General features: G+C 43.8%; 1 protein-coding gene across 1 annotated transcript in view; it reads right to left on the minus strand.

Moving 5' to 3' along the window:
- The window catches only part of fus (epithelial splicing regulatory protein fusilli), a 422,179-nt gene extending 408,258 nt beyond the window's left edge, over positions 1–13,921 (minus strand). The window contains exon 1 of the mRNA XM_080277953.1: positions 13,728–13,921. Coding sequence (XP_080134079.1) covers positions 13,728–13,850 — 123 coding nt within the window. The 5' untranslated portion in view covers positions 13,851–13,921. The remainder of the gene's footprint in view (positions 1–13,727) is intronic.
- Positions 13,922–19,568: the final 5,647 nt, after the last annotated feature.

Here is a 19,568-nt window from a genome sequence, read left to right on the forward strand (position 1 = left end):
GAGATAGGGGTGCGGAAGAGGAAGAATGGGGAGAGAAGACTGAAAAAGAGAGGGAGGAAGAATGAAACAGGAGGGGAAGCCAAGGGAAGGGGGAGGTTACAGATTAGGGGAGAGAGATTTGATGACTGGGAAGAAAAACTAGGGGAGAAAACTGACTGGGGAGGGAAGTAAAGACTGGAGGAAGAAAGTGGGGGGGAGGGAAGGCTGGAGGAAGAAAAAAATAGGGTAAGAATAAAAACTGTGAAGGAAGGAGGAGGGGAGAAACAAAGAAGGAAGGGGGAGAAAGACTTAAGTTACAAGACGCCAAGGGAAGGGGAGAACTGGGGACTTGGGGTGTGGGTGAGGGGTGTTTAGGTGTGTGTGGGGGTGAACTGGTAAAATTGCCCCCCTCTCCCCCCCTCCTAGAGCCATTACAGGGAGGGGGGGGGTAAAAAAAAAGCTCCCCCAGCGGAAGTGTTTCATTTCCTTGTGGTCATTACGTAGCAGTCAACCCCTTAGTGCCAACCCCTCCCCCTTCCCCCTTGGCCTCGTCATATTCACCTGCACACACTACCTCCTCCCCCCCCTCTCTCTCTCTCTCTCTCTCTCTCTCTCTCTCTCATTTTCATCTTCATCTTCACACTCGATGTCATTTATTCCTGTCCTCACCCACACCTACTGTACATCTTACTCACTTTCACCTACCACTCACTCAGTCTCACCTGTACACTCCATTTCATTCATTCTTTGCCTCACTGTCACACTGGACGCCACGCCTCACCCTTCTCACACTTGGCTTCATCTGGGTTAGGAGTTATTCACACTGAACTCACGCATCCTTTTCATACTAACAGGCATCCTTACTCTCATACTATTACTCATGCTTGATCTCACTCTTACACTCGACCGCACTCCTCACTGTCACACTCGACCTTGCCTTCACTCATACTTGACCTCCCTCATCCTTTTCTTCACTCACACTTGACTTCATTTCCTCGAACATACTCCATCTTGATCCTTCGTTCCCTTCATTCTCACACTTCATCTCATTTTTTGCTGTCACTCACTCTTGACTTCACTCACCCTTGTCCTCACACTCATACTTGACTTCATCCCTGTCTTCACCTTCACCCTCGATCCTATTCATTCTCACACTGAACCTCACTCACCCTTGTTCACACTTTTCTCCTCACCCTGAGGCATCTCTGGACTCCCCTCCACACTCTCCCCCCTTCCTTGGGTTTGAGGGCTGCAGGTTCGATCCAAGATGATGAAAGGGATAGTTTGTATGATCTGAATTCAACATCACCGTTTTTACCATTAATCCATATGGCTCTACTGACGCGTAAAAAAATGGTAGTAGTAGTAGTAGTTGTTGTTGTTGTTGTTGTTGTTGTAGTTGTAGTAGTAGTAGCAGCAGTAGTTGTAGTAAGAGTAGTAGTAGTATTAGTAAGAGTAGTAGTAGTAGTAGTAGTAGTAGTAGCAGCAGCAGTAGTAGTAATAGTAGTAATAGTAGTAGTATTAGTATTAGTAAGAGTAGTAGTAGTAGTAGTAGTAGTAGTAGCAGCAGCAGTAGTAGTAATAGTAGTAATAGTAGTAGTAGTAGTAGTAGTAGTAGTAATAGTAGTAGTAGTAGTAGTAGTAGTAGTAGTAGTAGTAAAAATAATAATAATAATAATAATAATAATAATAATAATACCACAACACCAGGCATGAATAGAACTTCTCTAGCGTACCTGACTAGTGACGGTGGGTACTACTCGTAGTGCCAAAGTACTGACGCTTAGGGACTGCCTGGAACCTACCCTCAGTTAGTATACAAGAAGGTACACACACACACACACACACACACACACACACACTCCTGGCTTGCTTCATTTCATACATTAAACTGCATTTCTCTCTCTCTCTCTCTCTCTCTCTCTTTCTTCCCAGCCATTACCTTCCTCATTACCTCTTCATTATTATTCCTCACAGGCACGGGAAGCTGATATAATAATAATAATAATAATAATAATAATAATAATAATAATAATAATCACCATCATCATCATCTTATCCATTTGTCCACCTAAACAATAAAAGGAAGAGGAAATTATAAGAAAGGAAAAGATAGATGAGAGAATGTGATGGTACAGGGAAAGGAAGAAGAGAAGGGCGAGTGTGTGTGTGTGTGTGTGTGTGTGTGTGTGTGTGTGTGTGTGTGTGTGTGTGTGTGTGTGTGTGTGTGTGTGTGTGTGTGTGTGTGTGTGTGTGTGTGTGTGAGAGAGAGAGAGACTGTAAGGGAAGGAGGTTAACAGAATGTGATGACGCAAGATAAAGGGAGGAAGAGGAGAAGGAGGAAGAGGAGGAGGAGGAGGAGGAGAAGGAGGAAGGGGAGAAGGAAGAGGAGAAAAATGTGATGAAGCAAGAGTGAGGAAAGAAGACCTATTTATGTAAGAAAGGAAAAAGGAAAAAATATAGGAAATGGGAAGAGAAAATAGGGGAGAGAATGTAACATAAAGCAGGAAAGAGAGGAAGGAAAGAGTGACGATGGAGAATATATAAAGTTCTTAAGGCAGGTAGGAAGAACAGGAAATTAAGAAGGCAGGAGACGACACCAAGGACGAAAGAAGAAAACAGGAATGAACTGACAATGGAGGCGAGACAAGGAGGGAAGGTAAAGCTAGAAAAGATGACGATGGAACACAGACCAGCGCAAAGAACAGGGAAATAACAAAGCACAGACAACAAGTGAGGAAAGAGGAAAAGGAGAATGAATCAACAGTGAGAGGGACACCAGGAGAGATAAGAGAAGGAAAGTGGACATGACGAAGAAGCAAAAGAATGAGATTGAACAACAAAGCGACAGAACAGGATAAGGCAACAAAGAAGACTAAAGGATATGATAGTGAATTTACACACGGGGGACACAAGGAAAGATAAGGAAAGGCTAGACAGAGACAACAGAATCCATAGGCCGAGTTCTTGTGAGGATAAGAGCCTCCCTAGCATATCTTTCTAACCATAAATACACTTTTTTTTAACTCTAACTTACACTAAAAATAACATCTCTTCATCTTGAATGTTCATTTGTAACGGAGATGAACATTAGAATATGCTAGTCACGAAGAAGCGCCATGGAAAGGAAATAGAGCCATAACACTGTCTTTTTCGGTCATAACTAAGCGAAATATGCTTCAAAATGACTAACATCTGGGTCAGGTTAAGGCGAGAGGAGTATATTTTATTTCTGTCTATCATAATTACTGTCTTGCACGATATATAAATTTTTGCCGTGTTCCCCTGGCCTTGAGAGTCTTTCTGGTACCTTTTCCGTCGCTAATTATTTTGTTTATGATCACAAATTAGCAGAGTCAGATAGATAGATAGATAGATAGATAGTGAGAGAGAGAGAGAGAGAGAGAGAGAGAGAGAGAGAGAGAGAGAGAGAGAGAGAGAGAGAGAGAGAGAGAGATGGGGGAGGGGGGAGAGCCGGTGTTTCCTCTCCCAGCGCTCTCGACCCGCTATCTCCCCTTGGCCTGGGAGAGTTGAGGACACCAGCACACCTGACTACCCCCCCTCTCCTTCCCCTACACCTGTCTCCCTCCCCTCCCCATCCCACCTGACTACCCTTCTCTCCTTCCCCTACACCTGTCTCTCTCCCCTCCCCTTCCCATCTGACATCCCTCCTCCCCTCTCCTCCTCACCTCTCTCCCCTCCCCACCCCATTTGACTTCCCCCTCCCCTCCCCTTCAATTTGTAGTCACAGTCTTCTCTGTAACAAGCAGCCTCGAGAGGACCATTAGGTTTGTTGCTGTTTGCTTTCCTTTGTACTCCTTTGTACCTGTCTCCCATCCCTCCCAACCTGACTATATCTCTCCTCCCCCCCTCTCTCTTACTTACACACACACACACACACACACACACACACACACACACACACACACACACACACACACACACACAAAACTATCCCCTCTCCCTTCCATCCCCCACATCCCTCTTTCCCCGACACTCCTACAGGCCTCTCTCTATGCACACCTGACTGCTCCCTCTCCTTTCTTACACACGTTCCTCCCTCCTTCTCTCCCACCCCCATCTCTCCCTCCTTCCTCCCTCCCTCACTCACGAACTCTCCACACCTGCCTTCTCCCTCCCCATACTTAAACACCTGGTACAGTATTCACAAACCTTCTTGATCTTAAGTTATGTATAAAATTGCCTACAAATACTATTAACCTCACTCACACAGCTGCAAAATACTTTACAACCAATCCAGAAAGAATTATAAAATGAAAAGAATGATCAAACACATAGATTCCTTTTGGTAATGCAATGTGTGTGCTTCAGGTTTCTTTCTTGTGGTGTGGGATGGTGTGGTGTGGTGTGGTGTGGTGTGGTGCAGTGTAGTGTGGTGCGGTGTGATGTGGTGTGGTGATGTGTGGTGTGGTGTGGTGTGGTGTGGTGTGGTGTGGTGTGGTGTAGTTGGGTGTGGCGTGGTGTGGTGTGGTGTGTGGTGTGGTGTGGTGTGTGGTGTGGTGTGGGGGAGTGGTATAATTTGTTGTGCCCAGTGATATGGTGTAGCTTTCTAAGTCGCTAAAGTCTGTGTGAATAATGTACCTCCCAGCCGAAAATTGTTCATGAGAGACGGACGAACAGAGCCTCCACGCGACGCATATAAAAGCTGGTTAATATCCTTCACCAATACGACCTCTGCCTGTCACCTCCTCATTCTTGCTTCTGCAACACCGCGCCTCTTGCAGATATTGATAGAAATGCAAGGAGGCCAGAGCAAAGGGGAGAGGACCCCTTACGTAACCGGTAGAGTGGCCACCAGTCTCTCTCTCTCTCTCTCTCACCTACCTACGCGCTGCCGGGAAAGAATTTAAATACCTGTTGAGAGCACGCCAGCAAGAAAGACTTTTTGTTCTGGACCTACAACCCCTTCCAACCCCTTCCCCCTCTTTTTCCCCTGGCTACACCTCCCTTCCTCCTGCTCTTAGAACCTCTTCCCCACCCCCCATGCCACTACTAACCCTCCCCTCCCCTCCCCTCCCTACCCACACAACCGTCCCTCACCCCCCTCCCTCCTCCTCCTGCTCTTACAACCCCTCCCTCAACTGGCGACGCTCCCACTCCCTCACCTGTCTGAATCGCCTGCCTCTGCTCACCTGCTCTACCTCTCTCTTCCTTAATTTCCTTCGTTACCTCTCACTTATCTCTCCTTCCTGTTTTTCACTTTTTCAACTTCCTTTTCCTTTATCTTCTTTCCCTTACACACGCCACGCACTAGTACACACAAGCTCACTCACTCACTCACTCACTCTCTCTCTCTCTCTATCCAATCGCTTTCCTTATCTCCTCCTCATCTTTCTTACATTCCTGCCCCTCACCGCCTTCCACTCCCTTACATTTCTTTCCTACTTTCCTCACGCGTGCCCTTGCTATTGTTCTTATCTGTTTCCATACTATCTTTTTTGTCAGTAATCTCCTGACCTTCCTTACCTCTCTCTCTCTCTCTCTCTCTCTTACCTCCTTTCACCCGATCTACCTATCTTCAGCCCTCCTCGACTCCAACATTTCCCTCCTCTATTTTTCAGTGCATAAGCAAGAAAAATCCAAAACCGATAACCTGCAAAACCTGTCCCTTCCGAAAGAAAGAGGAAAAAAGAAAAGAAAGCCAGAATCAGGATCCTTTCATTTTTGAGATTCCTGAACACCTATCATATTGTACCTTTCCTTCACCTGCTTCCACGTCCTCAATATCAACCTCTATTCCTTCTCCTGCCCTATCTACTCACACATCCTCTTCTACTACCTCTCTCTTCATCCCCCTTACAATGTCTTCGAACTGTACTTCCCTCTCACTTGCCCCCAGTATCTCCTTCACATGCTACTATCATACCTGCGTCGCACCCTAATCAACCACTCTCTTATTTGCCCTCACTACTTTCCTCTCATCCTCTTTTTCTGCTTTTTTTCCTCATCTACTATCTCCTTCTCTCTCACCTCTCTTCAGTACCTCCTTCACCTGTCCCCACCACACCTGCCTCTCACGCTAATCAACCATCCCCTCACCTGTCCTCTCCACCTCACTCCTCGTTCCTTTCACTCCACTACTCCTTCCACCTACGCTCCTACCCTTTCTTCCTTCTCCACTATCCGTTCCACCTATCCTACTAACCTTTCTACCTTCTTCTCCATCCCACTCACCTATCGATCTCACCCAGTCTCACGCAGAAATACCCCAATAGACTCGTGTCAGAAGAGACGGAGTGTGCAAAACTTAACCCTATAATGTCATTCATATTCTCGCTATTACTATGCATTTTTTTTTTTTTTCAACTTCAGAAAGACGTTTGACAGTGGAAGGGTTAAAAACATTCTCCATTCGTCCTCTCACTACACACTTTCCCTAAGTTCAATATATTCATCCGGTTTAATAAGACTAAAGTATAAAACAGATTATCGCACTAAGAATAGCTGAAAATTACATGAACAGACGCTTAAAGGAAACATTGATGAAGTGGTTGATAACTGCGGACATCAAGGCAAATGAAATGGCGTAATTAGCGATTATATGACAGCTGTACACCCTTAACTGGACGCTACAAACAAGTCCATTCAAAGGCAGACCACGCACAGGTGAGGCTTGATTTGAGTTGCCACACACTGAAGGGTAGAGAAAGCGGGTATAACAGGATATTAAGATGGTAGACAGTGCACAGTGAGATTTCGAAACCCAGTAATGTAAAAATTTCATGCTACGAAAGATTTTTATCCAGAACAGTGCATATCCTGTATACTCAATGGTCATCGAAGAAAACAGGACATCCATATTTACAGATGGACGCTTATCATACAGTACTATGCTCACTATGGACACATTCACACCCAACTACTGGACATAACACGGCCACTACAGCTCAAATTGGACACTTACACGTATATTCCCTCTATTTCAACACAATCAATGGACACAATCACACATGCACACTAAACGCTAGACAACACAGGGCATTCACGCTGAAAATTCAATACTCCTACATTTATACTCTGAACATTTAAACCTAAGAACTGAACAAGTAAATATCCAAACCATTCATTGGACACAAGGCTTTCACACTAAATTTGGATACCGTCTTACGTATATACATGTTTTTGGACAGCCACACCTAAACACTGGACAAAATAAAGCATCTACGCCGAAAATTGGACACTGTTGGACAAATACTCCTTACATTGAAGACAAACACACCTAAACACTAGACAGTTAGGACATCCACACCTAAAACTGGACACTGATACACAAACATCCACAACTAGAGCAATGGACATAACAGAATCATCCACACCTAAACACTGGACAAAATCGGACATCCACACCAAAAGCGATGGACATAAGAGAGCCATCCACACCTAAGCAATGGTCGTAAAAGGCTCATTCACACCCAGCCACTGGATCTGGACACAACCACTTTTTTTTTTTTTTTTTTTTTAATAAGGGAACAGAGGAAGGAAAAACAAATGAAAAAAAAATAATCCATACACCAGATTACTGGTGTCCTCTGTTCATAAAATATCTGTAACAGTTAGACTTGAACAGCTGTGGGTTGAAGTTTGGAGGCAAACAACTCTGAGGAAGCGAGTTCCAGAGAGATGCAGTTCGGGGAATGAAAGAATTCTGATAAGCAGAAGTTCCGCAATATGGCTGAGTGACATTCCAGTCATGAGCGCCACCAGACGCCCGTGTAGCACGAGGGAAGGCATGAAGAGGTGGCACCATGGACACAACTTCGTCTGAGCATTTGCCATAAAAATATCTGTAAAATAATGCAAGGGAGGCAACATTCCTCCTTACTTTCAGAGGAGGTAGTTTATTTGTAATGGCAGGGTTGTTAATAATTCTAACAGCTTTGTTCTGAAATTTGTCTAGTTGCTTTAATGCAACCTCCCCACATCCATTCCACAAGGGTAAGCAATATTCAAGCTGAGAGCGCACATGACTAACAAATTATAGCTAACTTCTCATCAGTGAAGAAGTTACGGACTCTGTACAATAATCCAAGTTCCTCTGAGGCGGTTTTAGCAAGTGATCTGACATGAGAGGTCCAGCTGGGGGCGTTGTTAAGTGAGACGCCGAGAATTTCAATACTTTTGGAGACTGGAATATCAGTAGCACAGAAGGTAATGTACGAATCTGGAAATATCTGTCTATTAGTAATTTGTATATATTTAGTTTTACTAGCATTAAATGAGACAAGGTTGTTTTGTCCCCATTCACTGATCGTAGATAGGTCTTGATTTATGGAGATGGCTGTACTGAGTTGAGAGGTAGAGGTATTAGACTTTGTAAGTGGGTGTCTGAGTGTGAATGAACTATGTAGTGATGTTATCTAGTCATCAGGATCTACCCTATTTAAAGCCAATCGTTCTACTACAGTTATTTACTTCCCTGACGCTCTTTTCGCCCTATTCTAGTCGCGGCGCACGACTCTGAGGTTGTCAATATCGTACCCTGGCAACCTACCATTCAAAAGGACGTCCGATTTCGTCTCATACACGAATCATATTATTATGCACGAATATATTAAACACGAATATTATTATACACATACATATTATACACGAATCATATGCGTCTCATATTATACACGAAATCGGACACATTGTTACGGCGTAGGTTGCCAGGGAACGATAATAACCTCAGAGTCGCGCGCCGCGACTATGGTAATCCTCTTTCCTGACGCTCTTATCGCCCTACTATAAAAAAATAGTTATCTTTCCTGACGCTGTTATCGCCCTACTAGTTATCCTATTTCCTGACGCTGTTATCGCCTTTCCTGACGTACTCTTATCGCATGACACGCCCACACTGACCTCTGGATCAAGCGTGACAGTTGTCATTATGAAAGAAAAACTCTCATCGTCCACAAATCTCATCCACACGCTCAGAATAAGATTTCGCTAACTCAACCACGTTCAGCAACCTCCCCCCTCCCCCCTCTCTCTCTCTCTCTCTCTCTGACCGGCATTCCAAGCAACAAGTGTGTACCCAGAGATCATAGTGATATCTCTACCCCATCACTACGAGGATCTCTCCCATACCGAATAATTTAAAACTCTGGCGATGGTAATAATAAAATATAAATCTACGCCATAATATTGAAAGGAATAATACTTTCTAACTTCTAGGTAGCAAAAATTCGAACTTATGGATGAGTGGGGCCTGCTTCCTACCCCTATGCTAAAAGAAGAAATCGTCCTGAAGTGGTTGAGGAGAGAGAGAGAGAGAGAGAGAGAGAGAGAACGAAAAACAACAGAAAAAGAGAGACAGAAAGCGAGGTGTGGGGGTGTCATGATGGGTGAGAGAGAGAGAGAGAGAGAGAGAGAGAGAGAGAGAGAGAGAGAGAGAGAGAGAAGAGAGAGAGATAATGTAGCCGGGGCGTCAAAAAGCCGTTGTTTGGAGGCCATTTGGATCGTTATTTGCATGCAGGAAAGGATTAACGCCTTCACTACGATAACGGGTGTTGCAGAGGGACGCCTTCACGTGGTGGCACCGGTATAAGTCAACGGATCCGCTGCCGGCTATACAAACGTCCTTAAAATCTCTCCCTGTCCCCCGAAAGGAAGACGGTGGACTACAGGAGAAGGGGAACTTAGGCCTGCAGTCTACCGGGTTTACGTTTCAGAGAAGCCTGGGCCACAACAGCAACTACGATAGCAAATTTTCTTACCTAATTCTCAGTTTATTCTCCGTAACCACAGACCATTTTATTAATCTGAAGAGAGACTTTTCGAACGGGGGGGAGGGGTATTTATTTATGTCCTTCGTTATTTTGTGTGTTATTATTTTTTATTAATTTCACTATAGTCGACTTGATTTCACTTAACATAATCGGGCAACTCCCTTATCTTGAATACATAGTTGAGGCTGCATGAAATTCGACGAGGCAGGAATGAGTCTCCTTGGTTACTAGTCAAATGTACCCTTCTAGTCAAGCCTCACTTGGCCATCAACCGCGCCGAAAATCTTGGAAGGGAATACGAAGCCTGCCAATCCTATAACTTTTTTTACATTTTTTTTTTATATTCTTGCCACTTCCATACGATTGTTATTCAGATTCAGGGAGATCTCTTGTGGTGAAAGGGTAACTGAAGGTAACACTCCACCTCTCCAGTTCGGAAAGTCTCTTCAAAGCTGAATAAAATCTGAAGGTAGGAGGAATAAATTTAAAAAGAAGTTATCGACGTGAAGGGGTTAATTATTCACTATTTATGTCTACATTCAATGCACCGTTCCTATCTACATTCACTTTCAAAACTACGCGGCTTCTGTCATTCACAAAACTCTGCAAGCGAGTGCATAATTCTCCTATTCACTATAGGTCAGTAATACACCATCGTCTGCATACACCACACCTGAGATACATCGTCCTTCACAATCGCCCATCATCCCCCTTTTCCATAACTATTTTTGACCTCTGTTGACCCATGCCCTTCAGGTAACTCCATTTAACTTAGAAAAGCACCTGAGCATTGAGGGCATTAATGAAGGCAACGAATAACACCTCCAATAAAAAAAATAATAAATTGAATGATATAGTTTGAATATAGCAAGAATAAACTATAAATAAGTAAATAAATATAGAAGCAAATACGTATATAGACATCTTAGTAGCTGTGGCACATTTATCTGAATGCAAACCCGGCGGAATGTAAGCTTTAACTGCCCTCGTCTTGCAGTCCTCCATCCTCCTTTTCCAGAATGGGGAGGGAGCTGAGGGGAGCTTTTATTACTGGGCAGCGGAGCCGCTCGGTTGTATCGGTGCCACCACGTGAAGGCGTCCCTCCCTAGCTCCTCGTGGTAAAGGGGTTAAGAGCTCATTATAAACATCAAATTTCCGTTTATTATTATTATTATTATTATTATTATTATTATTATTATTATTATTACTGTATTCCCATGGTGCTGGAGAGGGGCATATCCACCCGGTTGCTGTCACATAGCCCGGCGGTAGAGCTCCCTGCCTATACAAACGTCCCTCAGCTCCCTAACCCCCGAAAGGAGAACGGAGGAATGAAGTTAAAAGGGCAATTTCAGTCTGCAGTCCACTGGGTTCACATCCAGATAAGCCTGGGGCCACAACAGCTACTGGTATACTCTTCTTACTTTAACTTGGCCTAAAATTGCCCAATATTCATCTTAAATGCCGAGTTGCAGCAATACCAGAAAACGTTGCTAGTTATGTTGAAGTGCTATGGAAAAGATGTCAAGTATTTTTCTGCCACTGAGCTACGTGAAATGAGCTACAGAAGGACGAAAATCTAGGCAAATATAGGGTAAAAGAATCATATCATTACCACACAGTTGTAACCAAGTTGGGAGAGAGAGACTTTTCGAACTGGAGGGGTTAAATAGCTCTCGTCAACCCCTCCATTGCTAGACATCACTCCGAAATTGAGGGGAAGAAAATCGTCTGCATGTAGCGAGAAAAAACAAAACAACAACAACAAAATATCAAACCATCCAAGTGAAGGTGCTAAGTGACTTTTTTTACAACCCCTTAATCTGACTGCTTTTCTGGCTTATTTTTCTACCTCCAGACGATTTTACGCAGCTTTGAAAGGACCTCTACTAGGGAAGGGGACAGTGAAGGTAATATGTGACTTCTTTAACTCGAAAATATATATCTGACTTCTCTAACTCGAAAATATGTATCTGACTTCTGTAACTCGAAAATCTACACCTGACTTCTCAAACTCGAAACTCTATATCTGACTTCTCTGACTCGAATATCTATATCTGACTTCTCTAACTCGAAAAATAACTCCTAAGGTAAATAAAGGCTTTTGATGATAGCGAAAATAAACGAAAAAATGAAAATAAAAATAATTAAATAAAATGCGTCAATGGAGTGAGGTGGTTACAGTACGCGAACAGACGGATCACCTGGACTTTGCGTAAATTAAAGGGGGATGGAGGAATGTAATCGGCAGAGAAGTGATGCTGAGAGAGAGAGAGAGAGAGAGAGAGAGAGAGAGAGAGAGAGAGAGATGAAAAGAGGGAGAGAAAAAAAATTAGGCGAAGAGAGTGTAGTGGTGGTCAGAGTAAAGGACGGGGTGAGAGGGAGAGAAAGAGGGGATGGAGAGAGAGAGAGAGAGGAAGAGGAGGTGAGTGAGAGCTAGCATATGGGGGAGGGAGACCAAGTGGAAGAGAGGGAGGGGATAAGAGTGAGAGTAAGGAGGGAGGGAGAGGGAGAACATGGGGGGAAGGCGAGTGAGGAAGGGGGAGGGAGAGGGTGAGAGTGAGCGTAAAATGGAGAGGAAGGGAGTAAGAGCAGTGGCAGGAGAGGGAGAGGGGGGGTGGTTGTTAGGGATTGGGAGGTAGAAGGTAAGAAATACTGTAGAGTAAAAGGGAAGGATGGAAAGGGATAAGAGAGAATGGAAAGTTTACCGAAAAGATGAGGGACACGGAGGATCAGAGAGAAGGAGAAGGAGAAAGAGAGGAAGGAGCCGAAGAGAGAGAAGGAGTCGTGTGGTAAATGTGGGAGGGGACATGACGGGAGGGGGATAGAGAGGAGGCAGTAAGGTGATTGTTGCCACTGAGGTCAATATTCACACATTACAGCGCCACTCCTACTCACTCACCTACACCTCCTTGCTAAGCACTTCACACACCCATGTATCGTCACGTGGAGGTCGGGATTATCACCTACGTATTGACATACAGATATCCATTTCCAAACACACTGATCACTTGCGGTACGATAGCTTGGGCCCAGTCTGCCATGAGAGGACTTCCGTACCCCCTTGCCAGACGCCCACCTGTTGATGTCGCCAGTCGCCGCCATATTGTAACCACTCCACCACATCTCACCCAATTTTCACATCACACACAACACCACACGATCACATTTCGTTAATATCCTGGTTGATTTGATGATTAAGATGCGCAGTCGTCACCCAGGGAGGAAAATATGCTATTCCACGATGCGTACTCGAGTATAAACAAAAGCCACTCTTGGATGGAAATTGATGAAGGCGTTGACGAGGACAAGATATAAGATATATTTTATTTTCATTCATTGTTGTGGACTCTGAGGCTGGTTTATAAGACAGGAAGATAAGAGAGCAGAAGGAAAATTGAGCATGCACTTTGTCACACCTGCCACCATGCACAAGGCAACGCAACACATGCATCAATCTACAGGACACGATAACACAGTGTGGGTACAGGAGAAATTGCTGTGGAAACACAGTGGCTGATGAGACAGGGAAATAAGAAAACAGAAATAAAAGCTACCAGGCACTGTCACACCCACCACCACGCAAGACTTGGAGACTATGGCCTACCCCCGCCAAGCTACACAAACACCACACTACAGGACACAATACAGTAACACTACAACACAAACTACAGTGCTTCTTTAACGGCGTCACACCACCGCCCTTCACACGCGGTGGAGGGAGACAGGCGCGCACTCTACACAAACAACAAGCGGAGATACGGGGGAATCCATAGTCGGCAAGCGTTTGACTTGGGGAAGGGTGAGAATGAGAGATAAGGACAAGCGATAAGATAAGGAAGCGGTGGAGGCAGACAAACTAGAGCACGTGCTGAGGACTGAGGCAGGTGGGGTGCAGGCAGGGTTCCGCACAGCTGCTGCACAACACAACAACACCTGTGGCGGCTGGCCTGTGTGTTAGTGGTATCCGGCACTTCATGCACATTCCAAATTTTAATATATATGAGGATCCACTACCTTTCTACATACGGCGTCCCACACCAAGAACTGCATCAAGACGATTTCCTCTTCGTCTGTACCAAGCAGGGGCCCATTCGCCCCTGCTGTAGCTGTGTACATGACAACATAGTGGCTCGCCATATTGAGTGCACAACAAACCCCGAGCACAGTACAGCGCGAACCACAAGCCGGTTTTTAGTTATACCACCGTGCCGAGTCCTCTCCCACCCCTCGTGTACCACTACCCGTCACCGATCACCAGAGAAAAAAAATTAATAGATAAAAGAGAGAGCCGAGTCCAACCCTCCCAACACCGCAACGCCTCAACCACTGAGCACCCAGGTGAGCTCCCTACCTACACCTGTGTCAGTTGCCGAGTCTCGCCCGACGCAGCACAGACATTTAAGACAATATTTTCCTTCTGATAACGGTAGCGGTCATGGAACCAACATACCAACTTTCAATAACTTATGCTGAACACATTAATAATCATATCGAGACCCGACATGATATAAAAACAGAGAAAAGGTTCATTAAGGTGCCGTCTTGAACACTCATCCAGATGCTACGAGCTGTTGTAGGCGTGGCCAGAGAGAGTCGTTCAGGGATTGGTTGGGTGCGGGGCGGTGGAGTGAGCAGCGTGGCGGACACAACCAACACATACGGCGCTGGAGGCCAGGCTCGTTCTTGGCATTAGACGATAAACCCACCGGCACCATTAACACCTTTACCGGTACATCTAACAAATGGTGGAGCTAGCTGGGAAGGGGAGGAGAGGGGTTCCATAAGGGGGTACGGCTGTAATTCTGGTAGATGCGGCAGGAGTGTGATAAGCGTGGGAGAATGTGGTGGTTCGTGCATCCGTGTCAGCGTCTGTCAGAGTGCGGCGTCCCGTCCAGCAACAGGTGGTGATAACGCTACTGGTTGACAGGTGCTTCACAAACAGGACGTCCACTGAAGCACTACTCTGGTTACTCGTCTGTCTTTTGAGCGTCTAATAACTGGTCTGTCTCTTCACTTTATAATAACTGGTTTGTCTTTTCACTGTCAAATAACTGGTCTGTCTTTTCACTTTATTATACCTGGTCTGCCTTTTCACTGTAGAATAACTGGTCTGTCTTATCACTGATAAATAACTGGTCTGTTTCTCACTATAGAATAACTTGTCTGTCTTTACACTGTAGAATAACTGGTCTGTCTCTTCACTGAAGAATACCTGGTCTGTCTCTTCACTGTAGAATAACTGGCCTGTCTCTTCACTGTCGAATAACTGGTCTGTCTTTTCACTGTAGAAAAACTTTGTCTTTTCACTGTAGAATAACTGGTCTGTCTTTTCACTGTAGAATAACTGGTCTGTCTTTTCACTGTAGAATAACTGGTCTGTCTTTTCACTGTAGAATAACTGGTCTGTCTTTTCACTTTATAATAACTTGTCTGTCTTTACACCGTAGAATAACTGGTCTGTCTTTTCACTGTATAATAATTGGTCTGTCTTTTCATTGTCAAATAACTGGTCTGTCTCTTCACTGACAAATAACTGGTCTGTCTTTTCACTGTGCAATACTGGTCTGTCTTTTCACTGTAGAATAAGTGATCTGTCGTTTCACTTCATAATAATTGGTCTGTCTTTTCATTGTAGAATAACTAGTCTGTCTTTTCACTTTATAATAACTGGTGTGTCTTTCCACTGTATAATAACTGGTGTGTCTTTTCACTGTAGAATAAGTGGTCTGTCTTTTCACTGGCGAATAACTGGTCTGTCTTTTCACTTAAGAATAACTGGTCTGTCTTTTCACTGAAGAATAACTGGTCTGTCTTTTCACTGTAGAATAACTGGTCTGTCTTTACACTGTAGAATAAATGAAGTTTCTCCTTAATGTCGCAAAAATGAAGTTCTTCTCTTTACCATCGTACAAATAAAGTTCTTCTCTTCACCACCGTATAACAAAAGCTCTTCTCTTCACCATCATATAACTAAAGTCTGTCTCTCACTTTCGTATATCTTAAGTATGTTCTTTCGCTCTTATGTAATGCTGCCTAAAGCTGAAATTCGTACCTGTGAATGCATGATGTGTGTTGACTGAGGAAACCATAAATAAATAAATGAGAGCAAATAGAAATAAAGCAATAGAAATAAAGACGAGAAAAAAATGACGGACGTAAACAGATGAATGAAGTACAAAATATATGGAAATCTACAGAAAACGATGCGCTTCCTTTATAAAAACAGTGGACGGAAGGAGGTCTGGGTCGTATGCTAGATGGCACAGAAGCATCGTAAGACCTTTTCCTTAGCCATTTATTTTGCATATGACATCTTAACATTCACTTTTATGTATAATTATTGAAGTAACATACGAGAGGATCATGAGGTCTAATAAAAAACAAATCACTAAGGAAGAAGCGTTACTCTTTCTCGTCGGCTGAGGAAGCTCCCTAACACCTTTTCCTAAGCGATTTATTTATCACACCTTACTGTCCCCTTGTGTCACATAAATCCTTCCAATATCGCCATACTCTGCATAAATAACGTACACTAGGATATTACTCAGCCATATCCAAAAATAAATCGCCTAGGAAGAGATGTTAGGGTGCTTTCTTAAAAGATGGGAAAACGAGCCTAAGAACGCGTTATTCGCTGTTGCCCTTGGTTCCCTAACACCTCTTCCTCGCCGATTTATTTTTGGACATGACTGGCGAATATCATTTTGTAGGTTATTCGTTCAGAGTAAGGTGATGTTAGAATGATTCAAGTAACACAGAAGGGCGAGGTGTAATAAGGAAAAATAAATCGCTTAGGAAGAGGTGTTAGGGAGCTTTTTTAATCGACGACGAAGGTACGGGCTATTGTGTTTAAGGTTGGGATATGATGATGATGATGATGATGATGATGATGATGATGATGATGATGATGATGATGATGATGATGTTATTGTTGTTGATGATGATGATGATGATGATGCTTGTGTTGTTGCTGTTACTGCTGATACTACTACTACTACTACTACTACTACTAATAATAATAATAATAATAATAATAATAAAATGGATAAAAAAAGTAACTAAAAAAAATGACTACCTAAGAACCATTTACTCTTGGGCTTCGAAATCTCTCTTTAGCATCCCATCCTTAGCGATTTATTCTACATATTACGCATTATTTTTCTCTTGTCTGTTATGTCCTCTGAATATTGAATTACACAGAAATTCCATACAGGGAAATATTACTAAGGCTTGTGAGGAAAGGGACTGCAGGGAGAAGGCATTGGGGGTCCTCCTTAACATCAAATACGTAATTCATATTTTATTTTTTCTCACTCCAGATGACTGTATTCGTTTAGAGCCTCTCTCTCTCTCTCTCTCTCTCTCTCTCTCTTTAAATGGAGGACTTACAGACTAGCCTTCATTAACTCCAAAACGAGAAGGTCCCAAAGCTGAATAAGAAAATTAACGTACAAAAATATTAGGTACAGAGGCAGGAGCTTCGGAATCTTAATAGGGGGCTTCGCTAGAGTCATTAAAGTCTACGGAGGTGAAACGAAAGATTCAGGGCCCTAGTATGGGACTAAGGACTTCACTAAAATCAGCTGAGGCAACGGAAGTGAAATATCTTGCGTTGAAACAAAGAAAAAAAGAAAAAAATGTTGGTGAATGACAGACGAACAGGGCCGCTCCGAGAGATGCTTCCGGATCTACAAAGACATCCTCTGACTGAAGGGGTTAATCTGCGAGAAAACTGCCGAAAGTCTTACTAGATTCGTACTTAGGAAGACCACTTCCAATTTCATGCATCCGACAGTGGTGTGTTTAAGTTCAGCCTCTATCCTTGTCTTTGACCGAAGGGAAGTCGTAGCCAGGATGCGTCACCGAACGAAGGCCTGTTGTTCGAAGTTCCGAGCTTTTCTAGACGTCGTGGATCAGTGTCATTCGGAACAGTTCCTCGCGCGACGTAGAATTCCTTCGAACCACCATCTTAACCGTGAACCACCACCCTAACAACTTCACTCCCATGACGCATCTTTTACTCATTCTGGCCTTCATGTGATCTTAATTAGCTTGGTAAAGACTTTTCCAAAATGGAGTGGTTAGCTACAGGTTTGAGTAAATATTTTCAGTATAAGATGTATTTTCTAGGATGAACAAAATGACCTAATAACAGAAGGAAAAGACAAACAAATGACGTTGTTGTCGTTGTCTTGGTTGTTGTTGTCGCTGTCGTCATCGTCGTCGTCGTCGTTGTTGTTGATGTTGTTGCTGCTGTTGTTGCCCCATGCTCATCTGAAGCGTGAACCGAATGGACTGCATGCTGCGTTGCCAATCTCCTGCAATTAATCAACCTCCTTTTGTGGCGGGAGGGGGGGGGGTTGAAGTAAGTGAGAGACGTTTGTATAACCAGGCAGTGGAGCCGCGTGGCTTTATCCGTGCTACCACGTGAAGGCGTCTTTTTTGTACTAGTCTTGAATGGGTTAACACTAGACGACAAGTCTTCTTTCGGTGTGAAACACTGGGTACGATTTCCCTCAAGCCAGGGGGAAGGGGCAAAGGGCGAACAGAAACAGTTGTTTACGAGTGTACGGAATTTATCTGTGACTAGGCGGATCCTGGGTCATGATTCACAAACTTTAAATGAATTCCCTGTCAGGGAGGATAATACGGAAGTTTCTCATGTTTCTTCTACATTCAATAAGAAAAGGAAACCATTGATAGCCGCACCAATCTCAACCGTATAAACCACACCAAAACATCCCCAAAATATGTCTTTTGCCTTTGGAAACATGACTTAAACACACCACAGATGCACACCACCCACTCCTCAGCAAATCGCCAGACACGCTCCTGTGGGTGGGGCAGTAATCAATGAAAGTCAGAGTGAGACACTCATAAAACTCTACTGTTACAGCTTCCCAAACATCTTTGTACGAAAAGGTCGTGACTCAGTGAATGAGTGGATGGCACTGTTTGGGACACATACTGGTTGGCTTCCCCTGTGGGTGCGGAAAAAATTTAGTTACGAAAGGAGACTAATCAAGAGTTTGTTGGCGAATAAAAGAAAACTCTGGGGTCTATCTATGCTGAATGAAATTGTGGCTGCAGGAATAAAAACAAAGATACGTCATTACACTGAAACGAAATATCAGGGATTATTTCCAACCCCTTCAGTGTGAGAGGCCCCCGCATACTCTGAATGAAATCGTCTGGTGTCTGCAAGGATAAACCCCATCAGTGCAATGGTATTTGGTTTTGGAGAAAGACCTCCTCACGTGGTGGCACCGATATAACTACACGGCTCCGTTACCCGGTTATGCAGTCGTCCCACAGCTCCCCCCCCCTCCCATCCCCCAAGAGGAGGAGGATGGACTGAAGAAGGGCAACTTCAGCCTGCAATCCACTGTGTTTACTTCTGAATGAGCCTGGGGCACAACAATATCGTATAAAAGAATCACATACTGCAGACCAGAGATTACTTACTTGCCAGTACATCTTTCTTAATATGTTTACGAGTAATCGTGTTGCTACAAGACAATGTTATTCTGCTTCTGTAGGAATTATGTCTAGGGGGAAGAGTGTTTAGAGACAAGTTTATTCACTTCGTCGCTGCGATAGGTTTTCCCTTAGCTGAATAAAAATGTGTGGCGAACGCAGGAATAATATGAACCCCTTAACCTGATGATGTATGTTCCGTTTTATTCTTATTTTCAGACGATTTTATTTAATTTAGGAAAGACCTATCCTACTGAAGAGGTTAGCAAAGACTATTTCAAACTTTCCCAGTTCGATAAATCTCTAAGAAGCTGAATAAAGCGTACGCATGAAATATAAATACGTATGTTGTCCTTGAAGGTGTGTCAGTCCCGTGTC

The sequence above is a fragment of the Coenobita brevimanus genome, chromosome 71 (genome assembly GCF_032717465.1).
Source record: "Coenobita brevimanus isolate Jiangsu-jjx chromosome 71, ASM3271746v2, whole genome shotgun sequence".
Taxonomy (NCBI): domain Eukaryota; kingdom Metazoa; phylum Arthropoda; class Malacostraca; order Decapoda; family Coenobitidae; genus Coenobita; species Coenobita brevimanus.